The following is a 17,315-nucleotide window of genomic DNA, read 5'->3' as shown; positions in this document are numbered from 1 at the left end:
AAGAAGGAGAAGATGACTCGTTTAGCTGACCTTCAGAGACAGATAGATGAAGCTTCCGAAGAGGTTCGTCATATTGTTCAAGATGACTAGAACCGAAGGCCTCCGCGCAGAGAGCTTCATCAGGAAGGCTTCTACAATGAGGATGACTGGTATGAAGATTTCCATCATGGAAATTTTGCTTTCGATGATGCTTCTCCTCTATCAACAGAATTGCAGGCTACACCATGGCCCCAGTCTTACAAGCCACCTCAGCTTCCCATGTACGACGGTCATACAGACCCGAAGCAATTCTTGATGAGCTATGAAGCAACCATATCTTCGTATGGTGGCAATACTGCAGTCTTGGCAAAGTCTTTTGTCATGGCTGTCAAGAGTGTCGCTCAGACCTGGTACTCCTCTCTCCAGCCAGGGACAATCACCTCTTGGCAGAAGCTGAAGGATATGCTGTTAACCAGCTTCCAAGGGTTTCAGACGAAGCCAGTTACTGCTCAAGCTTTATTCCAGTGTACCCAGGACCACGAAGAATACCTCCAGGCGTATGTCCGAAGGTTTCTGTGTCTGAGGGCACAAGCGCCAACAGTGCCCAATGAAATTGTCATTGAGGCCATGATTAAGGGACTTCGGCCGGGACCTTCAGCGCAATACTTTGCCAGGAAGCCACCACAAACTTTGAAGAAGCTGCTCCAGAAGATGGATGAGTACATCCGGGCTGACAATGACTTCCGCCAAAGAAGGGAGGAGACATTCAGGTTCTCTGAAATGACCAGGGGCTTCGGAGGAAGATTTCATACGAGGCATGTCAGGTCAATTCATAACTCCACTCAAAATGATGACAGAGGGAGCCAACAGCAAAGGCCACAATACTCTTCGCAAGCTTCGGGACAACAGCAAAGCTCTGTTCGGCCGCCAGCGCCAAGGGGTAGAGGCACCAGGGGCTTCGGGGGAAGATTTGGGGATCAGCCAAGAAGAATTTATTGTCTATTATGTGGTGAAGACAAGGGCCATACCACCAGAATGTGCCACGTCACCATCCAGAAGCAAAAGGAGATAGCAGAAGCTGTAGCACAACAGAGTCAGCCGAAGCAGGTCATGCACACTGCTTCATACCATTCGCCTTACATCCCAGAATATGTAGGCAATCACTCTGCAGCTTCTGTTGCTTCGGCAAGTCAACCCCAAGCATCTTGGCAACAGCCTCCACCGCCACCACCAATGCAGCGAGGACAACAACCAGAAGGGAGTCAGCACACTCACCTTCAGAGGGACTTCAGAGAGGGGTCCGAAGCTCGCACAGTCAATAGCACTGTGCCAGAGTCGAAGCACATTTACTGACAAATATCCTACCTCGACAGCAGTTTTTTCGCATTTTTACATTCAGTATTATTTTCTTGTTAATAAGGAACAATTATACGAAGTCTAAGTGTCTTTTATCGTTTTTCAATTTCTTGTAACAGTTTCGCCTTTTGCCATAATGAAAATATATCTTCTCCATAGGGTTGAGTTGCCGAAGCATACGAATTTATGGTGGCATGAAGGACCTTTGTATTATCAAAAATTTATTCGAAGCAGTAAAAAGTCGTTCCTAAGGGAGCGCAGTGGAAGTTTTCTAAGCCTACAGCGAAAAGTCAGCGCTGATTCCGCCGAAAGTAAAAGGCGAAGAAGCTCCTAAGGGAGGCTTACAGCGAAAAGTCAGCGCTGATTCCGCCGAAAGTAAAAGGCGAAGAAGCTCCTAAGGGAGGCTTACAGCGAAAAATAAACGCTGATTCCGCTGAAAGTAAAAGGCGAAGAAGCTCCTAAGGGAGGCTTACAGTGAAAAGTCAGCGCTGATAAAAAACATTGTGTGCTTTATTGCAGGGATGTGTGTATTTTCGGCACAAATATCATTTTGCATAACATAACATCATCACATCATTTTGCATAACATAAGCATCATACAACATATTGCATGTGGAACAAGAGGGGGATATAGTACTGATCTTCGGAGAATATTTTGAAAAAGAGAAAATCGTGCTAAGGCACAAGATAAATTGAGAAGTGTAGCTTCATTAGAGGGGCAACATAAAACTTTTTATAGCTTCGGAGAATATTTCACGAAGCTTGGATATTCTTCATCAGAGAAGTATGGAAATTCTTCTAATATATAAAAAGATTTTCTTCACGAGGCATGAAAAGAAGGGAAGGTGTTTTTTCGCCGAAGGCTCAAAAAATGGTATGTATGCATAATTTCATGCATCGTAAAGAATTGAACTATAAATAGATTATATATTACATTCAAAGTTACAATGTACTACACATGTTACATTCCAAATATTTTTACAATAGCATCTAATCCTCCTTAAGAATTATTTCTGCAGCTTCGTTCAGTAGCTGATCGACAACCTTGTCCATGATGGCTTCGGCCATTTTTATAATTTCATCGTCCCCCTTCGGGTGGGGGCCCGGAGATGCCTCAGCAGGTTCTGAGGGAGGAGAAGATACGGCTATATTACTATTACAAACTGCGAGCAAAGTCTGGAATCAAAAATTACAACAGAATAAAAACCACTAGTTAATACCTATTTGCCCTTCGGGCTCTGTGCCTTTCTCAGCAGCCTCTGCTATCTTCCTAGCATCATGGATGCCTTTTTCGCTTCTTTGAATGATCTCTTGAGCCATTTCTCGGCCGCCATTGTCCCAAATGTCGGTGAAAATTTTTCCACCAACCAGGCTTGATTCGGCCGAAGGGTCCTTTATGTCTTCAGAGGACAAGGCGGTTTCGGTTTGTGCTAAAGATTTCACATGATTACATCCTTTTCTTTCCAACACAGTAGCAATCCCCCTGGCGCCTGAAAAAGCACATATATCTCCACGGCTATTCAAGATTTCTTCGAAGGCCTCAGCTTCGTGACTGATCCATTCAATCGGCCCTTCTGGATTCCCCCTTGAGAAATTCTCTTCGCTAGAGAATGCGCCAACGCTGGCGAAGCTGGATTTTATCTTCTTAACGCACTCTATGGATTTATCATAGTATCTTTTCTTGGAAGCACGAAGCTCTTCAACATTTATTTCCAAATGATTGGCCCATTGATCACTAAGTTCTCGTTTTGTTTCTTCTAGTATGCGTTCTTCTTTAGCCCTGGCCAGTTGTTTCCGAAGATCCTGAATTTCGCGTTTTTGGGCTTCAGCTTGAGCCTTAGAGGTAGCTTCGTCTTCCTTTATTTTATCCACTAGTGTAAGCAGAATTTTATCTTTTTCCAAAGCTTCGTTCCTCAGCTTGATAACCTCTGCTCGTAGGTTGTTGAAAGCAATATTATAACTTTCGTCTTCAGCATTCTTTTGCGCTCTCAAAGCGTTGCTTAGTATTAAACCCTATATGAAAAAAGAATTACTATAAGAATAAAAGAATGATTCAAAAATTGTAAATTTCTAAATATACAATTCTCGCACCTTCAGACTATTATATGCAAAGCTATCCGCAAGATTCTCCTTCGTCATAGCGCATAGTCCAGCTTCAAGCTTCGGAAACCCCATACTCCTAGCCATCTCCCGGCAGACAGATAATTCTTTGTTGTAAGGGAGGCATTATAGGAAGTCATCTTCGTCTGTCCCATTGAACACTAGTGCCCCCTTCGGATATTTTAATTCTCTGGCATAGTGATTGGCTTCATAAATCTCTTCTTCAGATAATTTCTTCCCCGAAGCATGTCGCACAATGTAATCGCGTATGTTGGAAGGTGCTTCGGGGGCAGCAGTGTCAATTTCTTCAACCAAAATTGGCTCTGACATTTTTATTTTTTCGGCTTCTAAAGCTGCCTTTGTAACTTTTGTTTCTTCGGTTTCCAAAGGTTGTTCCTTGGTGGGCTCTGAAGGCCCAGCTTCAGCTTCAAGTTGTTGCTTCGAAGCTTCAGCAACTAAAGCTTCAGTAGACACTTCAGAAAGTTCAACAGTTTTCTTTGGAGTTATGCTTGAAGATTTAATTGTCTCCAAAACATCTAACACATTAACCATCCTTTTTCTTTTCGGGGTCACTGTTGGACCCTTCTGGCTTTTTCCTGTCTCAATCTTTGCTGAAGGACTTAAAACTTCTGATGTTTTTGCTTCTTCAGTCCTTGGTTCTTCCGTCTTTTCTGTTGCTGGCACTTCGGCCAACTCTTCGATTTCTGGCAGCAGAGTTGATTCTTTAGCTTTGGTGGCCGAAGAGGTCTCACCGGCGAACTTAGGCATTATGGCCAGTTCAATATAACGTGGCCGGTGTGTGAGAACCTTTACCCTTTTCCTCTTCGGCACCGGCTCACTAGGAGCGGCTGAAGTAGTATCCTTTGCAGAGGAAATATTATTTCTTTTTTGACCCCGCACTGGATAATGGTAATCGGGGTAGACGAACCCAATTGCGTCAAATACTCGGTTCAGCCTCTTCTTCTTTCGGCCTCCGAAGGCTGCTGACAATGCAGTATCTTCGGCCTTTGAATATACCCCAAGCAGTTCATCACTTACAGTTTCAATGCTTTTTAGCCAGTCATCATCTGGCTCAACGAATTTATCTCCAAACTTAAATGTGTATTTCAGCCTGACCAGTCCACCTTCGTCAGTCTCTTTAATGGTCTCCTACGACATTTCCCATTTTTCCACAAGTGGCCATACTCTGAAGGCAATGTGTTCTTGGACCAAATCCCTCGTCCCAATAAAAGAGAAAACAACACCGAAGGCTCTCTGGCATTCTTCGGCTGCTTCATTCATTTCCACCTTCGGCCTCCGCAGGCCGAAGCGTTGCCAGATGGGACGCATAATGATCTTCTTTATATCTTCTCGTGATTTCAAGTCATTCTTCACGTAAAACCATTCCGTCATCCAGTCGCCAGACCACCTCTTTCGAAAGGTTGGCACGGGGCAGCTTGACCCAGACCGGGAGCCGAAGCTGTAGCAGCCAAAATTGTTGTGATACTGTTCCTTACCCCAGGGTTTTGTTTCGTACAACAATTCATGTATGTTGCAGAAGCTTTTCGCATCAGGTTCCAAGCCTTGGCTTCTCACGGCCCACACGAAGATATTGATCCTTATAATTGCTTCGGGGGTAAGTTGGTGAAGGTAGATTTCAAATATCTTCAGCACCTCTACAACAAAGCTGCTTAAGGGAAATCGTAGTCCAGCTTTCAAGAAGCTTCGGAATACCACGACTTCATTTTCCTCAGGAGTTGGACAAGTCTTCTCTCCTTCATCAGCCCTCACAACGGACAAGTCCCGGAAATATCTGCCTCTCATGTTGATAAGATGATTTTCTTTAATACTTGATTTGCCAAAAACCGCATGGCTTGGTCGCCATGGTCGATCTTCGGAGTCTTCACCGCCACTATCCACATCATAGCTGTCACTGTCACCAGTATCTTCAGATAAACCCTCCAAAATTTCTTTAGTAATCTTCTTTGTATTAGTCTTCGACATTGATTGAAGAAAACCCAGATGCATCTCCTCAGAAAGACTTAGCTTCGAATCACCAACAGTTTTTTTGTCTTCAGACATCCTTGCAAACGCTGAGAAAGTGCTCTCGAAGCCGAAGCTTTAAAATCTAAAAGGCCAAGCAAGTGTTGTTGCGCGCAGGCTAAAAGTTGGGTGAGTAAAAGCAGTTTGCAAGAGAGCGTGTCAAATAAACTCGGGATGAGCTCTTATTTATACGCCCAGAGCGTTGAAAACTGGAGGGTCCCGCTTGTCAAAGACTGTTGCTATTCTAGCAAAGGGAAGGTGTTTTTTCGGACCTTCGGCTTAAGGCCTTCGTCCATATCGCAATATGAATTTATCATTATAGCAAATTAATATTGCGAGGGGCTACTGTTGGGGGCCTTCGGCTTCCGAAAGTCCTCAAAAATGTGATTTGACAGTGTTTTCTAAGTATGCGAGCAGGTATCTTCGGAATCAGGTTACGGGTATACAGAAGCATGGTCAAGACGAAGTTTGACTGAAATGGAAGACGATCATGACGAAGGATGAAACGATCACGAAGCTATGTGCAGAGGAGCTTCGACATGACGGCAGAAAGGGGAAACCGACTTAAAGATGAAAAGCCGAATCAGCCCTCGAAGAATTACTATAGAGTTATTGATAAAAATAAAGGGCATTAATGTAATTTTATACGGGCTGCGTCCCGTGCCTATAAATAGATGAACAGTACTCCTGTACTGTTCACGCTGACTAGGCATTGATATCACGCTTGTACCCTTACTTTCCTTCAAGCCGAAGGTACATTTGTTGTTGTTGTTTATATAAGCGAAATAAACGAAAATGAATTAATGTTCGAAGTAATCATATTATTTTATGCACGAATCTTCTTTATTTTTTCATTATGATTATGATTATGAAGGTATGAACTTCATAACCTTCGTCCGAAATCCATTATATCTAAAGGGAAATAATGCTTTGAAGGACGAAGGGATCTGATATTTAACATTTTATGTTGCCTTGTTCTTAATTCATAGCAATTGAGAACAAGTCCCCAACAGTCTTGGTAACTTATTTGCATTTTGATGATTTTATGCAAAATAAATTAATAATACACACATAGCCTTAAAGTTCATGAATTCTTAAAAAACGCGACATATGTACACATATAATGCTAAAAATGTTTGGACACAAGGAGTGCATATAAATGATTACAACCATGATATAAGTGGAATGATGTCTTACACGGTATCCGATAAAAAATCCGTTACCGACAATATCCGTGCCTGACTAGTTCCGTATTCGACACACAACTATTTGTATTTGTATCCGAGAACATTCGTATTCGTATCCGAAGATATCTGTATTCGAATTAGAATCTGAATAAAAATATAAAAACAAATATGATTTCAGTGATATCCGTCCGTACTCGATCCGATTACATCCCTACTAGCTTCTACTTGAAGCCCTATGTGCGCAACGTGGATGGTCCACGTACCTGCAGAGAAGAGCGGAGCTCTCTGCATAGTCAAGGACGATCTGGTGCCTCCACGCGGACGACCCATGCTCCTGCAGAGAGAACCCTATGGTCATGTTTCAGCAGGCTTTAGGCATCGTTAGTGTTTGGCCTAAAAAGACACCAACATGTTCATAGGTTGAGATTGACCTAATAATAGTTTACTAGAGTATGATTTATCAGTGGGGGCAGTTGTTTAGATACTTAAATCTAGCGATGCTTGTAGTGTGCATGCAAAATCCAGTCAACCCTGAGAAAAAGTGACCTGCAATGCTGCCTACGTCGGCATGCATGGTTCGTGCGCGACAGCAAAAGGTTATGTCTCCCACTTCAATTCAGCTGCCAATCTTTAAGAAGACACACACACTTTTGCAGGTATTATATGCTCTTACATTCACGAGCATGTGGATTGTTACTTAGGCTCTATCTTTATATGCACCTTTGTTGGAGACTTGAGAGAGCTTGAGCAAGAAATCGATTTATTTAGGAAAAAAACTTTTGATAATTAATTTAGTTTGATTGACAGGGTAACAACTGTGCTTAGAAAAAGGCAGTTCATGTATGGCAATGTTTGGTTGACTCCTGACCAGAGCTGCGTGGGTCTGGCCGTCTGGTCATCTGCCTTCGGTTGTCAGGGTCTTAACCAAACATGTCCATAGTACTATAGTCATCCTAATATTCCGTCGGAGTTCGAATTTATAATTTGTTTAACTCTTTTATTCCAATTTTAATCGATTCGTCTTATTTTAAAATATATACAATTACTGTTAATTTTTACAGTAATATCGTAAGTGTGGTTTTGATATTTTTTTATTTTTTCACAATTTTTTTTGAATAAGGCGTGTCCCTCAAAGTTGGGTAAAACATTGAAACGAACTATAAATTAGAACGAAAGGGTAATAAGGGGATGTTTAGATTAAAAGATGAAATTTTAGTCTCTATCACATCAAATATTTAATGCTAGTTAAAAGCATTAAATATAGTTTAATTATAAAACTAATTACACATACGAGGACTACACGGCAAGACAAACTTAATCATGCGATGTTATAGTAAACATTTGCTAATAGTAGATTAATTAAGCTTAAAGCTTTTTCTCACGAGCTTATTCAGCTTATTCGTTTGGCTTTAATCCGTACCAATTTCTACCGTTTTTACAATGTCTTGATTAACTTTAGTCACATGAAACAGAGACATCCTTAAATAATGTACTGCTCTCGCGTACTCTAGCATCTGATTTCTGATCGGTCTCCCTTGTAAAGTCATCTTTCGAAATTTATTGTTTAAAATGACATATATTAATATTTATCATAAGTAATTGTCTGATTTTCTAATAGTTTGCATATCTAAAACACTTGAAATTTCTATGAATTATGAACAACACTAATACATAATATGTCCATACTAACAATAGAAAACAGATATAAAATAATGGTTGTTTTTTAGAGCATCTCTAAGAGACTAGCTAAATGACTCGCCAAACTAAAATTTGGCTATTCAACAGTAAAATAACTTTCCAACAAATTAGCTATTTGACTCGCCAAGCTATCTGACTCTCTAAACTAGCTCTCTCACTAGCTAAATTTGGCTAGTCATATGACTAGCAAAACTAAATAGATAGTCTGTTGGAGTGAAATGCTACATATAGAGTGTAACCATTATGAAAAATTAATTAGAGAGTTAAATAGAGAGCCAAAAATAAAGTGTCTCTTGGAGATGCTCTTAACCACTGTCAAAGGTCAATCAAAATAAAGAATTTTCACGTGTCAGTTCTAAAACCGCCATTGATATTGGCATTACCTTATAACGCCCGTCAATGCAAATGATTGTGCGAACTGAACAGCACTAGGGAGGAACATGGGAAAAATCAACAGAAGAGAGATCATGAGCACAAACAAGTCACCGAACACAAGAACCTCCGGGGCGAATCGAGGCCCAAGTGTGCCTTGGGTGCAATAGGGCCGCACTGCTTGCTGCGCCGAGGCCCGCGCTTTCCCATTGCTACGTCGGGCCTGTGTCGCTTGTCACACCACTCGTGCCCCGCCAAGGCCCACGTTTGGCATGGCCTCGTCGAGAATAGCTCCTACATTTTCTCAGACTATTTACTAAAAAACCCCTATACTTTTATAGAATAGGACACACCGTTCTCAGGTGAAATTGCAACCATCCGTAGACGATAATTCTAATGGACAAATTTAATATTAACTTAGCACTATAATCAATTTTACACTAAGGCTTTGTTCGGTTATTGATATTACATGTGTATTGGAGTGTATTGAGTGAGATTAGGATGAATTTTGACTTATTATGGATTTAAACCGGCTCAATCTAACCCAGTACATGTGGATTATCACCAAAACGAACAAGCCCTAAATATGTATTTATCCACTACGATGCGTGTGGGCCATGGGTGTACACAATTTAATTCAGAGGTATTTAATTGAAAACCCAATATTTTTGTTTAAAAAATTAATATATATAGTGTATAATACATATGTACATATAAATACATAAATAAATTAGCATTAAGGCTAAAATACAAAACAAGCCTGGTTGTCTGGTGGGCTAGTGATTCAACTGCATTCGGTGACTAAACAACTCATGCCTACGCATAATCTTTCTAGACGTGTCGTACGCTTGCACCCATCATCCGCTCACCCTCTTGCCCAATCGTACTAAACGTACAGCGTAGACAAGAGCTGACCGTCGCCTGTCATGGTGTCGCATGACGCTCGTCCGATGGTTCCATTGGCCTGCAGCGCCGCCCGTCACCCACTCGCCTAGTGGCTTAGCACTCGGTTCGGCCCAGAGCTTCACTCTGGTGTCTGATCTCTGATGGATTCCTTTCTCCGCCGGCGGCCAAGGAGCCGCTGTTCCCGTCGCCACCCATCCCGATTTGGCAAGTTGTCGGAAGCCAAGCGTTTGGTCGGCATAGAACGAAAACCGAGGGAACACAACCCGACACGCGGGTTTCTCTCGTTGGCCCCCTCACGTCCGTGCCCACCACCATCGCTCGTCGGCGTCGTCCCCCTCTTTCTCTCTCCTGTGCCCCGGCCAAGAAGGCAAGGCTGCCTGCCTACTGGTTGGACCTGGACGAAGGAGGACGAGAGGCTCGCTCGTCGCTGGCGCCTGGCGGTTGGTACGTGCGCGCGCGATGGACAGGGGAACGGTGGAGGACCTCATACGGCGGTTGCTGGACGGGAAGAAGCACAAGGCGACGGGGAAGAAGGTGCAGCTGACCGAGACCGAGATCCGGCACCTCTGCGTCACCGCCAAGGAGATCTTCCTCTCCCAGCCCAACCTCCTCGAGCTGGTGGCCCCCATCAACGTCTGCGGTGAGCATGCGTTGACCGCTCGCCGGCTGGTCAGTCGTCGATGGATGCCAATGCCATTGCTGACATGATAAGATGTGCGTGCGTTGATCTGCGCGCATGCAGGTGACATCCACGGGCAGTTCTCGGACCTGCTGCGGCTCTTCGAGTACGGCGGCCTGCCGCCGACGGCCAACTATCTCTTCCTCGGCGACTACGTGGACCGCGGCAAGCAGAGCATCGAGACCATCTGCCTGCTGCTGGCGTACAAGATCCGGTACCCGGACAACTTCTTCCTGCTCCGGGGCAACCACGAGTGCGCCTCCATCAACCGCATCTACGGCTTCTACGACGAGTGCAAGCGCCGCTTCAGCGTCCGCCTCTGGAAGATCTTCACCGACTGCTTCAACTGCCTGCCCGTCGCCGCCGTCATCGATGACAAGATACTATGCATGCACGGCGGGCTCTCCCCGGACCTGGACAACCTCAACCGGATCAGGGAGATCCAGCGCCCCGTCGACGTCCCCGACCAGGGCCTCCTCTGCGACCTCCTGTGGTCCGACCCGGACCGCGACAGCTCCGGATGGGGCGACAACGACCGCGGCGTCTCCTTCACCTTCGGCGCCGACAAGGTCACCGAGTTCTTAAACAAGCACGACCTCGACCTTGTCTGCCGCGCCCACCAGGCAAGCCTCCCTGTTCCTGTGTCCTGCACTCCTGCTTGCCCATGTGCTTCCACAACCAGCCTGACAGATCGACTCACAGTTCATTTCTTGCCATGGCAAATTGGCAATGCCATTGTGCCAACAACAGGTCGTGGAGGACGGCTACGAGTTCTTCGCCGACCGGCAGCTGGTGACCATATTCTCGGCGCCCAACTACTGCGGCGAGTTCAACAACGCCGGCGCGCTGATGAACGTCGACGCCAGCCTGCTCTGCTCGTTCCAGATCCTCAAGCCGTACAGGGGCAAAGCACAAACGGAGTGACGACGACAGGCTGCGACCGAGACACAGGAAGGAGACGTCGATTAGAGGCTTCGTTTAGGTTGCAAGGAGAGTATGCCTGCGCGTCTTGCATTCCTCTCGCAATTTTTTTTTTGCTCCCCCTCCGAGAGCTGTCGATCAAGTCCGCAGTTCTTCTGAATCTTTTGCATGTATGTAACTGATTCAATACGTGAGTGTCTGTATATATAAAAGACTATAGTTTCTAAACTGATCTATGATCTTGCTTGCAACAAGGAGCAAAAAGTCACATCGAAGTTCTAATTCAGAAGCAGTTATATTATATGGAGACAACCAACGTAACAATCTTTTAGAAGAGGAGTATTGTACAAAAATCTTTTAGCAAATCAGTGGAATACTACAAATGGCATCAACAGAAACAGAAAGTTTAACGTTCATCTCGCTCTTGTCCCATCTTTTTACAGATAATGGAGAGAAGTATCAGACCAGGTGCAAACTAGTTCCCAAGGCGAGAGCTAAAATTCCAACCATTGGTAACAAAAATAAACATGGCTTTTGCCATATGGAGCCTAAAACCAGAGCTAGTGTATGGCCCCAAAGGGTATCTGAAAAAAAAGTTTAGTCAAATCATCTCTTGTGAGCAGTGGCAGAGCCAGCCTAGCACCGAAGCCTGCGTACCATTATAAATTTCTAAATTTCATCTAAAGTCCCTATTCAATATAGGCTAGTAAATTTGAAGAGAATAGATACATAGTACTAACATTCAAGCAAACTATTATTTAGTGCTAAAAAAAGTAAAAAGTAGCATGATGAATACCTCAAGAAGGTAGAGAACGAGGTAAATTCATCTTTCTAGTCTTCATGCCTTGAAACCTTCGTAATATGACAGAGTCATCAAGTTCTTTGAATATTTTTTCGCTCGATGTACCACGCCATCAAATGATTGAACCACTCATCAGTCATCTTGTTTCACAAATTAGTCTTGATAATTTTCATCACAAAAAATGCCCTTTCAACAGATGTTGTGGACACCGATAATATTAATGCCAATTCAATAAGTTTGTAAACCAATAAAAGACCATATGTTTATCTGTCTCAACCATTTTAGAAGCCAAACTAGTAATATCTGTGCAAATAGAGAATGTTGCATGCATTCTCACTTGAAGAATATAAGTCTGAAGTTGTTGTCTGGTTTGTGCGAAGTCACTAGTAGAGAAATCAACATCATAAATCTAAGCAACTCGAACACGGCTATCTATATCAAACCTAGATAAGTTATTCTATGGATCAAGAAAGGAGAAACATGTCAACATCTCAATATTTGATTCCCCAAATCAATTATCCATCTCAACTCACATTTTATCAAGAACCACAAAGAAAATACCAACATGATAATGATGAAGGAAAGTAGTAGGTTCATTTTGGCGCTTTGCGCGACCTCTAAGTGGCATGCCATCTATCATATTTGGCACTGAAATATTCTTTTGCTCACAATATATCTTACCCCTCATCAAACACTTCATCCCAATCACTCTCCCTCAATGTGGCTAGTTGGGGTTTCACATCTTGTACTAGCTCCATAGCATTAACTATATTATATCTTTTCTTTCTAAGATATGAGAAAACTCACTTGTAATAGCAAACAACTTTAACATAAGCTTCATAATGAAAACAAACTCAAAGACTCCATTTTCTCAAGCAACCTCGTACCTGGAGAGGACCACAAATATCCTTGTCGACCATTTCAAGCACCTCGGTAACTGAGTCCCACATTAACTCCAACCGAATAAGAGTTATGTGATGGAAACCCCATCTAGTGTCCCTAGGTCTAGAAAGACTAGTTTGTTGATGTTTCCTATACCTGATTCAATTTCCAAGGAATCAATTGCCTCAAAATGTTGTTATAGCTACTTTCAATTATTGCATCTCTTCTTTTGCAAGAGGCACTTGTTGTTGTCACAATTAAAGAGACATATTAAAATAAATCATGAATCGTTGAGCAACAACTGGAAACAGAAACAATAACTAATTGCAATCGATGAGAAAAGCAATGGACATAAAAGCCATGTGTATTTTCATCTAAAATCATTTTTATAACCCATTAAATTCACCCCTCATATTTGAAGCTCCATCATATCCTTGACCACGTATCCTAGAGATGGATAAATTATACTTATCAAGGATGCCAAATAATGTTATCTTTAATGTTTCAGATGTAGTATCAATGACATGGTGTAAAGTGAGGAATCGTTCAATGACATTCCCTTTAACATCAACATACCTAAATCAAAAAAAGGATTATGTTATAGAACATTTGAATTGTGAAATAATAATAATTGACAGATCTAGTTCATAAACAAACCTTAACATCACCGCCATTTTCTCTTTCACGGATGTCACTTGACTCATCAATAAGAATGGATAATTTCTATCTTCAACCCTCCCATGATCACATCTATGATTTCTTCTGCACAACATCTAGCAATATCTTTTTGAATATAAGGAGAAGTCAGCTTGCAATTCATTGCACCATGACTAAAAGCATTCCTCACAATTTCTTTTTTAATCTTTGTACCAATCTATCATCTCTAGAAAATTACCTTTATCCATAGATGTAGAGAACTCATCATGTCCACGGAAAGCCATGCCTTGGGCAATTAGAAACTTTGAACATTCTAGAGATGAAGTCAAGTAGATTTGATGCAATTCCTTAGCTTCTTCATATGCACAACTAAGCTTACTTGAGATACTTTGTCTTTGATTTTGAAAATCATAAAAATGCTTAACACACTTATTATAAGCACTACTTACTCCACCAACATGCTTAGGTGATGCTTTGTATGTATGCTTCCAATCATTACATCTCGTTTTGTTGAACACATCTTATCCAAATATTTCTGCCCTCCCTGGCTTTTTCAAAAGAAAGCAATAGAAGAAAAACACTACATCTTTGGACTCACTATATTCTAGCCAATCATAATTTTTATACCAAGATTTAGAAAATGCTCTTTTCTTTGTGTCATTTCCAAATTGCCTTAAAGGAACGTTCATGATAGGTTGAGTTGGCACTTTTTAATGTAAGATTTTCTAACTTGATCTCGAATTTGAGGATGAACTCATAAATTTGTTCCAAAGTGTTCGATCACTTATAATTTCATTTAGATTGAACCCATGGTTAATGTCTTGATGTTAGGGCCACAATACCATTTGAGACACAAATAGGCATCACCACCACTTATTGCTCAAATGTTTTATCGTCGTTGAATAGAGTGTAGACACTAAAAGGGCTCGATAGCATTTCATCGACCCGACGTAGAGCATAACTAGATCACTAAGGGTGCTAAGGTGGAAGATCGACTCATGTTGTATCCTAGCATGCATCTCATCGCATTCACCAGCTTAATGCCACATATCATTGATGTGCCTCTAGAGCGCGCAATGTGAAGAGATAAGAAATGTATCAGAAGGGTCATCATGGTGAGCACTACCCTAGTAAGCACTTTGATTTTCTGCAGCACTAGCTCCTAGGTTTCATCCAAGCCGTGGATGTCTTTCCATCGATCCTGGTCGACCGCTTCCATCTCCAAATATGAGTTCAGGCAAACCAATACATACACTCAAAACTTTCTCTAGCTCCCACTTCCTTGAGAGGTTAGTGATGATTTATGAAGACTGACACTAAGGCTCACTATGGATCTAAAAGTAAAACTTCTTGAAGAAGTGGCAAAAATAGGCAACACATGGCTTTACATAGACAAATGCCTCATAGAGACATGCAGAGGTGGATAGGGAAATAAAAACATTTTCCTGAGGTGCCTAAGCTAGAGGTCGTAGTAATCAAGGCTATGATGGAAAAAAGCCAGAAAGAGAAAAATGGACATCAACCATGATATGGAGCTAGAATATGATGTACTCATTAGTCTCCTTCCAAGGAGTCCACACTAGGAAGGTTACTAGAGGGACTTGGGTGGAGAGTAGAAGCAAAACCCATCCAAGAATCTCCTAGACCTTATCCAAGACTTCCTTGTTCAACATACACGCATGAGGAAGATGGTCAAGAGAGGAAGATGTGGCCATCACAGTTAGTAAAGATTGCAAAGAAGATCATGAGGGAAACTGAGTGGAAGAAAGCAAAAGGAAAAATATTGCAAGTTCATATGAAAAGGTAAATATTCGTGTAGAGGCCTATTTAAAGCTTTTTCTCCTCTCTCGCTCTCTCTCTATGTGTGTGTATTTACTGGGTGAGGAACCTAAAGCATGACACGACCTGCATAAAAAGGCAAGATGTGAGACATGACATAAATGCAGGAGAAACTATCTAGACACAACGATGATTACAGGCAAGGTTCTCGCTGTATGCGATGAGATGGCTTTATCATGCACGCTTAGGGCCTGAGCTCTCACTCACAATTTATAAGTATTACTATATTAATTGTCCAACTAAAAAGTCAGTGGTAATTAAAGTTCCACTTATTTAATTATTGGATTCTTGGCTTGAGGAATGTCTCATCTTGTTAAAGGATGCATACATGACATGTGCCTGCTATTGACACTTTGGCTTCCGAGCTAAAGGTGGCAATGACTAACAATTGGCTTCACATGGCATAGTTGTAGGGATTAGAGATGGAACCCAAGGAATGGCTAAATCATAGTATGAAAATTTGTTATATCATGGTGGGTCACTCCTCCCTTACCTGATGAAAGGGAAATGGCCTTAAACCATTTCCTATAATTGATTTTGGTACTTGATTACCATCACAACCATACAGACTAACTAGTTTGCCAAATCTTTGATTCATAAGTTCATAAGATCAATAATTCAGTTTCAAAGTCAGAAGTAACTCAACTCTAGGCAAAAAGGGCTAAAACTTGGAATAGATGAACTGGCACTAGTTTTGTACTTTTTATAAGTTCTAAATACCCCTAGGAATGTAATTGAGTCATCAAAAATGGTTAGAAAGCTCAGTTTCAATGAATCACCCTTTTGGAGCCCTTTTGAAACAAGTTTGAGCGAAAACAGGGAATATGAGTTAGAGAAATCAAAATATCCAAGATCCATGACTTACAATAGTTGGATAGTCTTTAGATATGCTTGTCTAAGTCCTAGGAACATCCTTAAGAGCAGCCAAATCAAATTGGAGAAGAATTGGACAAGTTTACAAAATCTGGTATGTTGCCTGGTGGACTGAACCGGTCCGGTAGGGCACCGAACCGTTTGAGTAGAGAATGCCAAGACTTGGAATTTTCAAGCTGGCACGCCAGACCGGTCCAATGGTAATTCGTACCACTTACGCAGAGAGGATGTAAAATGGACTTCGGAGCAGCAGAGGATCAGATCGGTCCGGTGTGCATCAGACCATACAAGATGCAATGGCTACTTCTAGTTTCAACGATCATATGCTGAAGTGGTGCTGACATGTCAGGGTCTAGTATGGCACCAGAGTGGTTACTATTCCAACTACCCATCAAAACGGTAACCTGCCAAGTTAGTGTCAGACGGTCTTGTGGTGCACCAGACTAACACTTTAGGGGGTCCGGTGCACCACCCATAATACAGAATTTGCCCACTTCTACAACGACTATTTGGGATTGTTGGGGCTATAATTCCCTCAACCAACACATTAAAGACACAAGAGCTACACCAAACATCCATACATTTATTACAACTCCTCCCAAGCATTCAAAACCACACAAGCATCAGATTTGATCGATTTAAGTTAGAGTGACTTAGCACTATTCTAGAGTTTTTGCAAGTTCTTGTGCTCTGGTTTTGTATTTCATTCTCTCTCCCATCCCCATTCTCACATTTGTAAAGCTAGCAAGATACACCTAATTATGTGGTGATCCTTGCGGGGACTAAGTGTCCCTCGAGATTAAGAAGAAAACTCAATCGATCTAAGTGACCATTTGAGAGAGGGAAAGGGTTGAAAGCGACAAGTCCTTAGTGGACTCCTCAATAAGGAGTGGATTCTTCGGAACCATACCCCGAGAAACAAATCGCCCATGTTCTTTGCATTTGATCCTCGATTGTGATTTGTTCTTCCTCTCCCCTCTCTCTAGTTCTCTTTCTTATGCTTGATTTCATATCAAATAAGTTGCTCCCAAAGTTATCCACA

The 17,315-nt window shown here is 42.2% G+C and overlaps 1 protein-coding gene across 1 annotated transcript; it reads left to right on the top strand.

The window, feature by feature from the left end:
* Window positions 1–9,916: 9,916 nt before the first annotated feature.
* LOC100217163 (uncharacterized) lies at window positions 9,917–11,451 on the top strand. Its single transcript, NM_001143528.1, has 3 exons — window positions 9,917–10,260; window positions 10,363–10,922; window positions 11,050–11,451. The coding sequence occupies exons 1-3, from the start codon at window positions 10,080–10,082 to the stop codon at window positions 11,221–11,223; spliced, it is 915 nt and encodes a 304-aa protein (NP_001137000.1). The 5' UTR covers window positions 9,917–10,079; the 3' UTR covers window positions 11,224–11,451.
* The last annotated feature ends 5,864 nt before the right edge of the window (window positions 11,452–17,315 follow it).

Source organism: Zea mays, chromosome 1, assembly GCF_902167145.1.
Source record: "Zea mays cultivar B73 chromosome 1, Zm-B73-REFERENCE-NAM-5.0, whole genome shotgun sequence".
In the NCBI taxonomy this organism is placed as follows: Eukaryota; Viridiplantae; Streptophyta; class Magnoliopsida; order Poales; family Poaceae; genus Zea; species Zea mays.
Note: the sequence above shows the minus strand (reverse complement) of the source record. Positions and strands in the feature narration are given on the sequence as shown.

Coding starts and splice junctions, on each gene's coding strand:
- LOC100217163 (NM_001143528.1), top strand. CDS start 10,080: ATGGACAGGGGAACGGTGGAGGACCTCATACGGCGGTTGCTGGACGGG. Junction 10,261..10,362: donor GGCCCCCATCAACGTCTGCG/GTGAGCATGCGT, acceptor GCGCGCATGCAG/GTGACATCCACGGGCAGTTC. Junction 10,923..11,049: donor TTGTCTGCCGCGCCCACCAG/GCAAGCCTCCCT, acceptor TGCCAACAACAG/GTCGTGGAGGACGGCTACGA.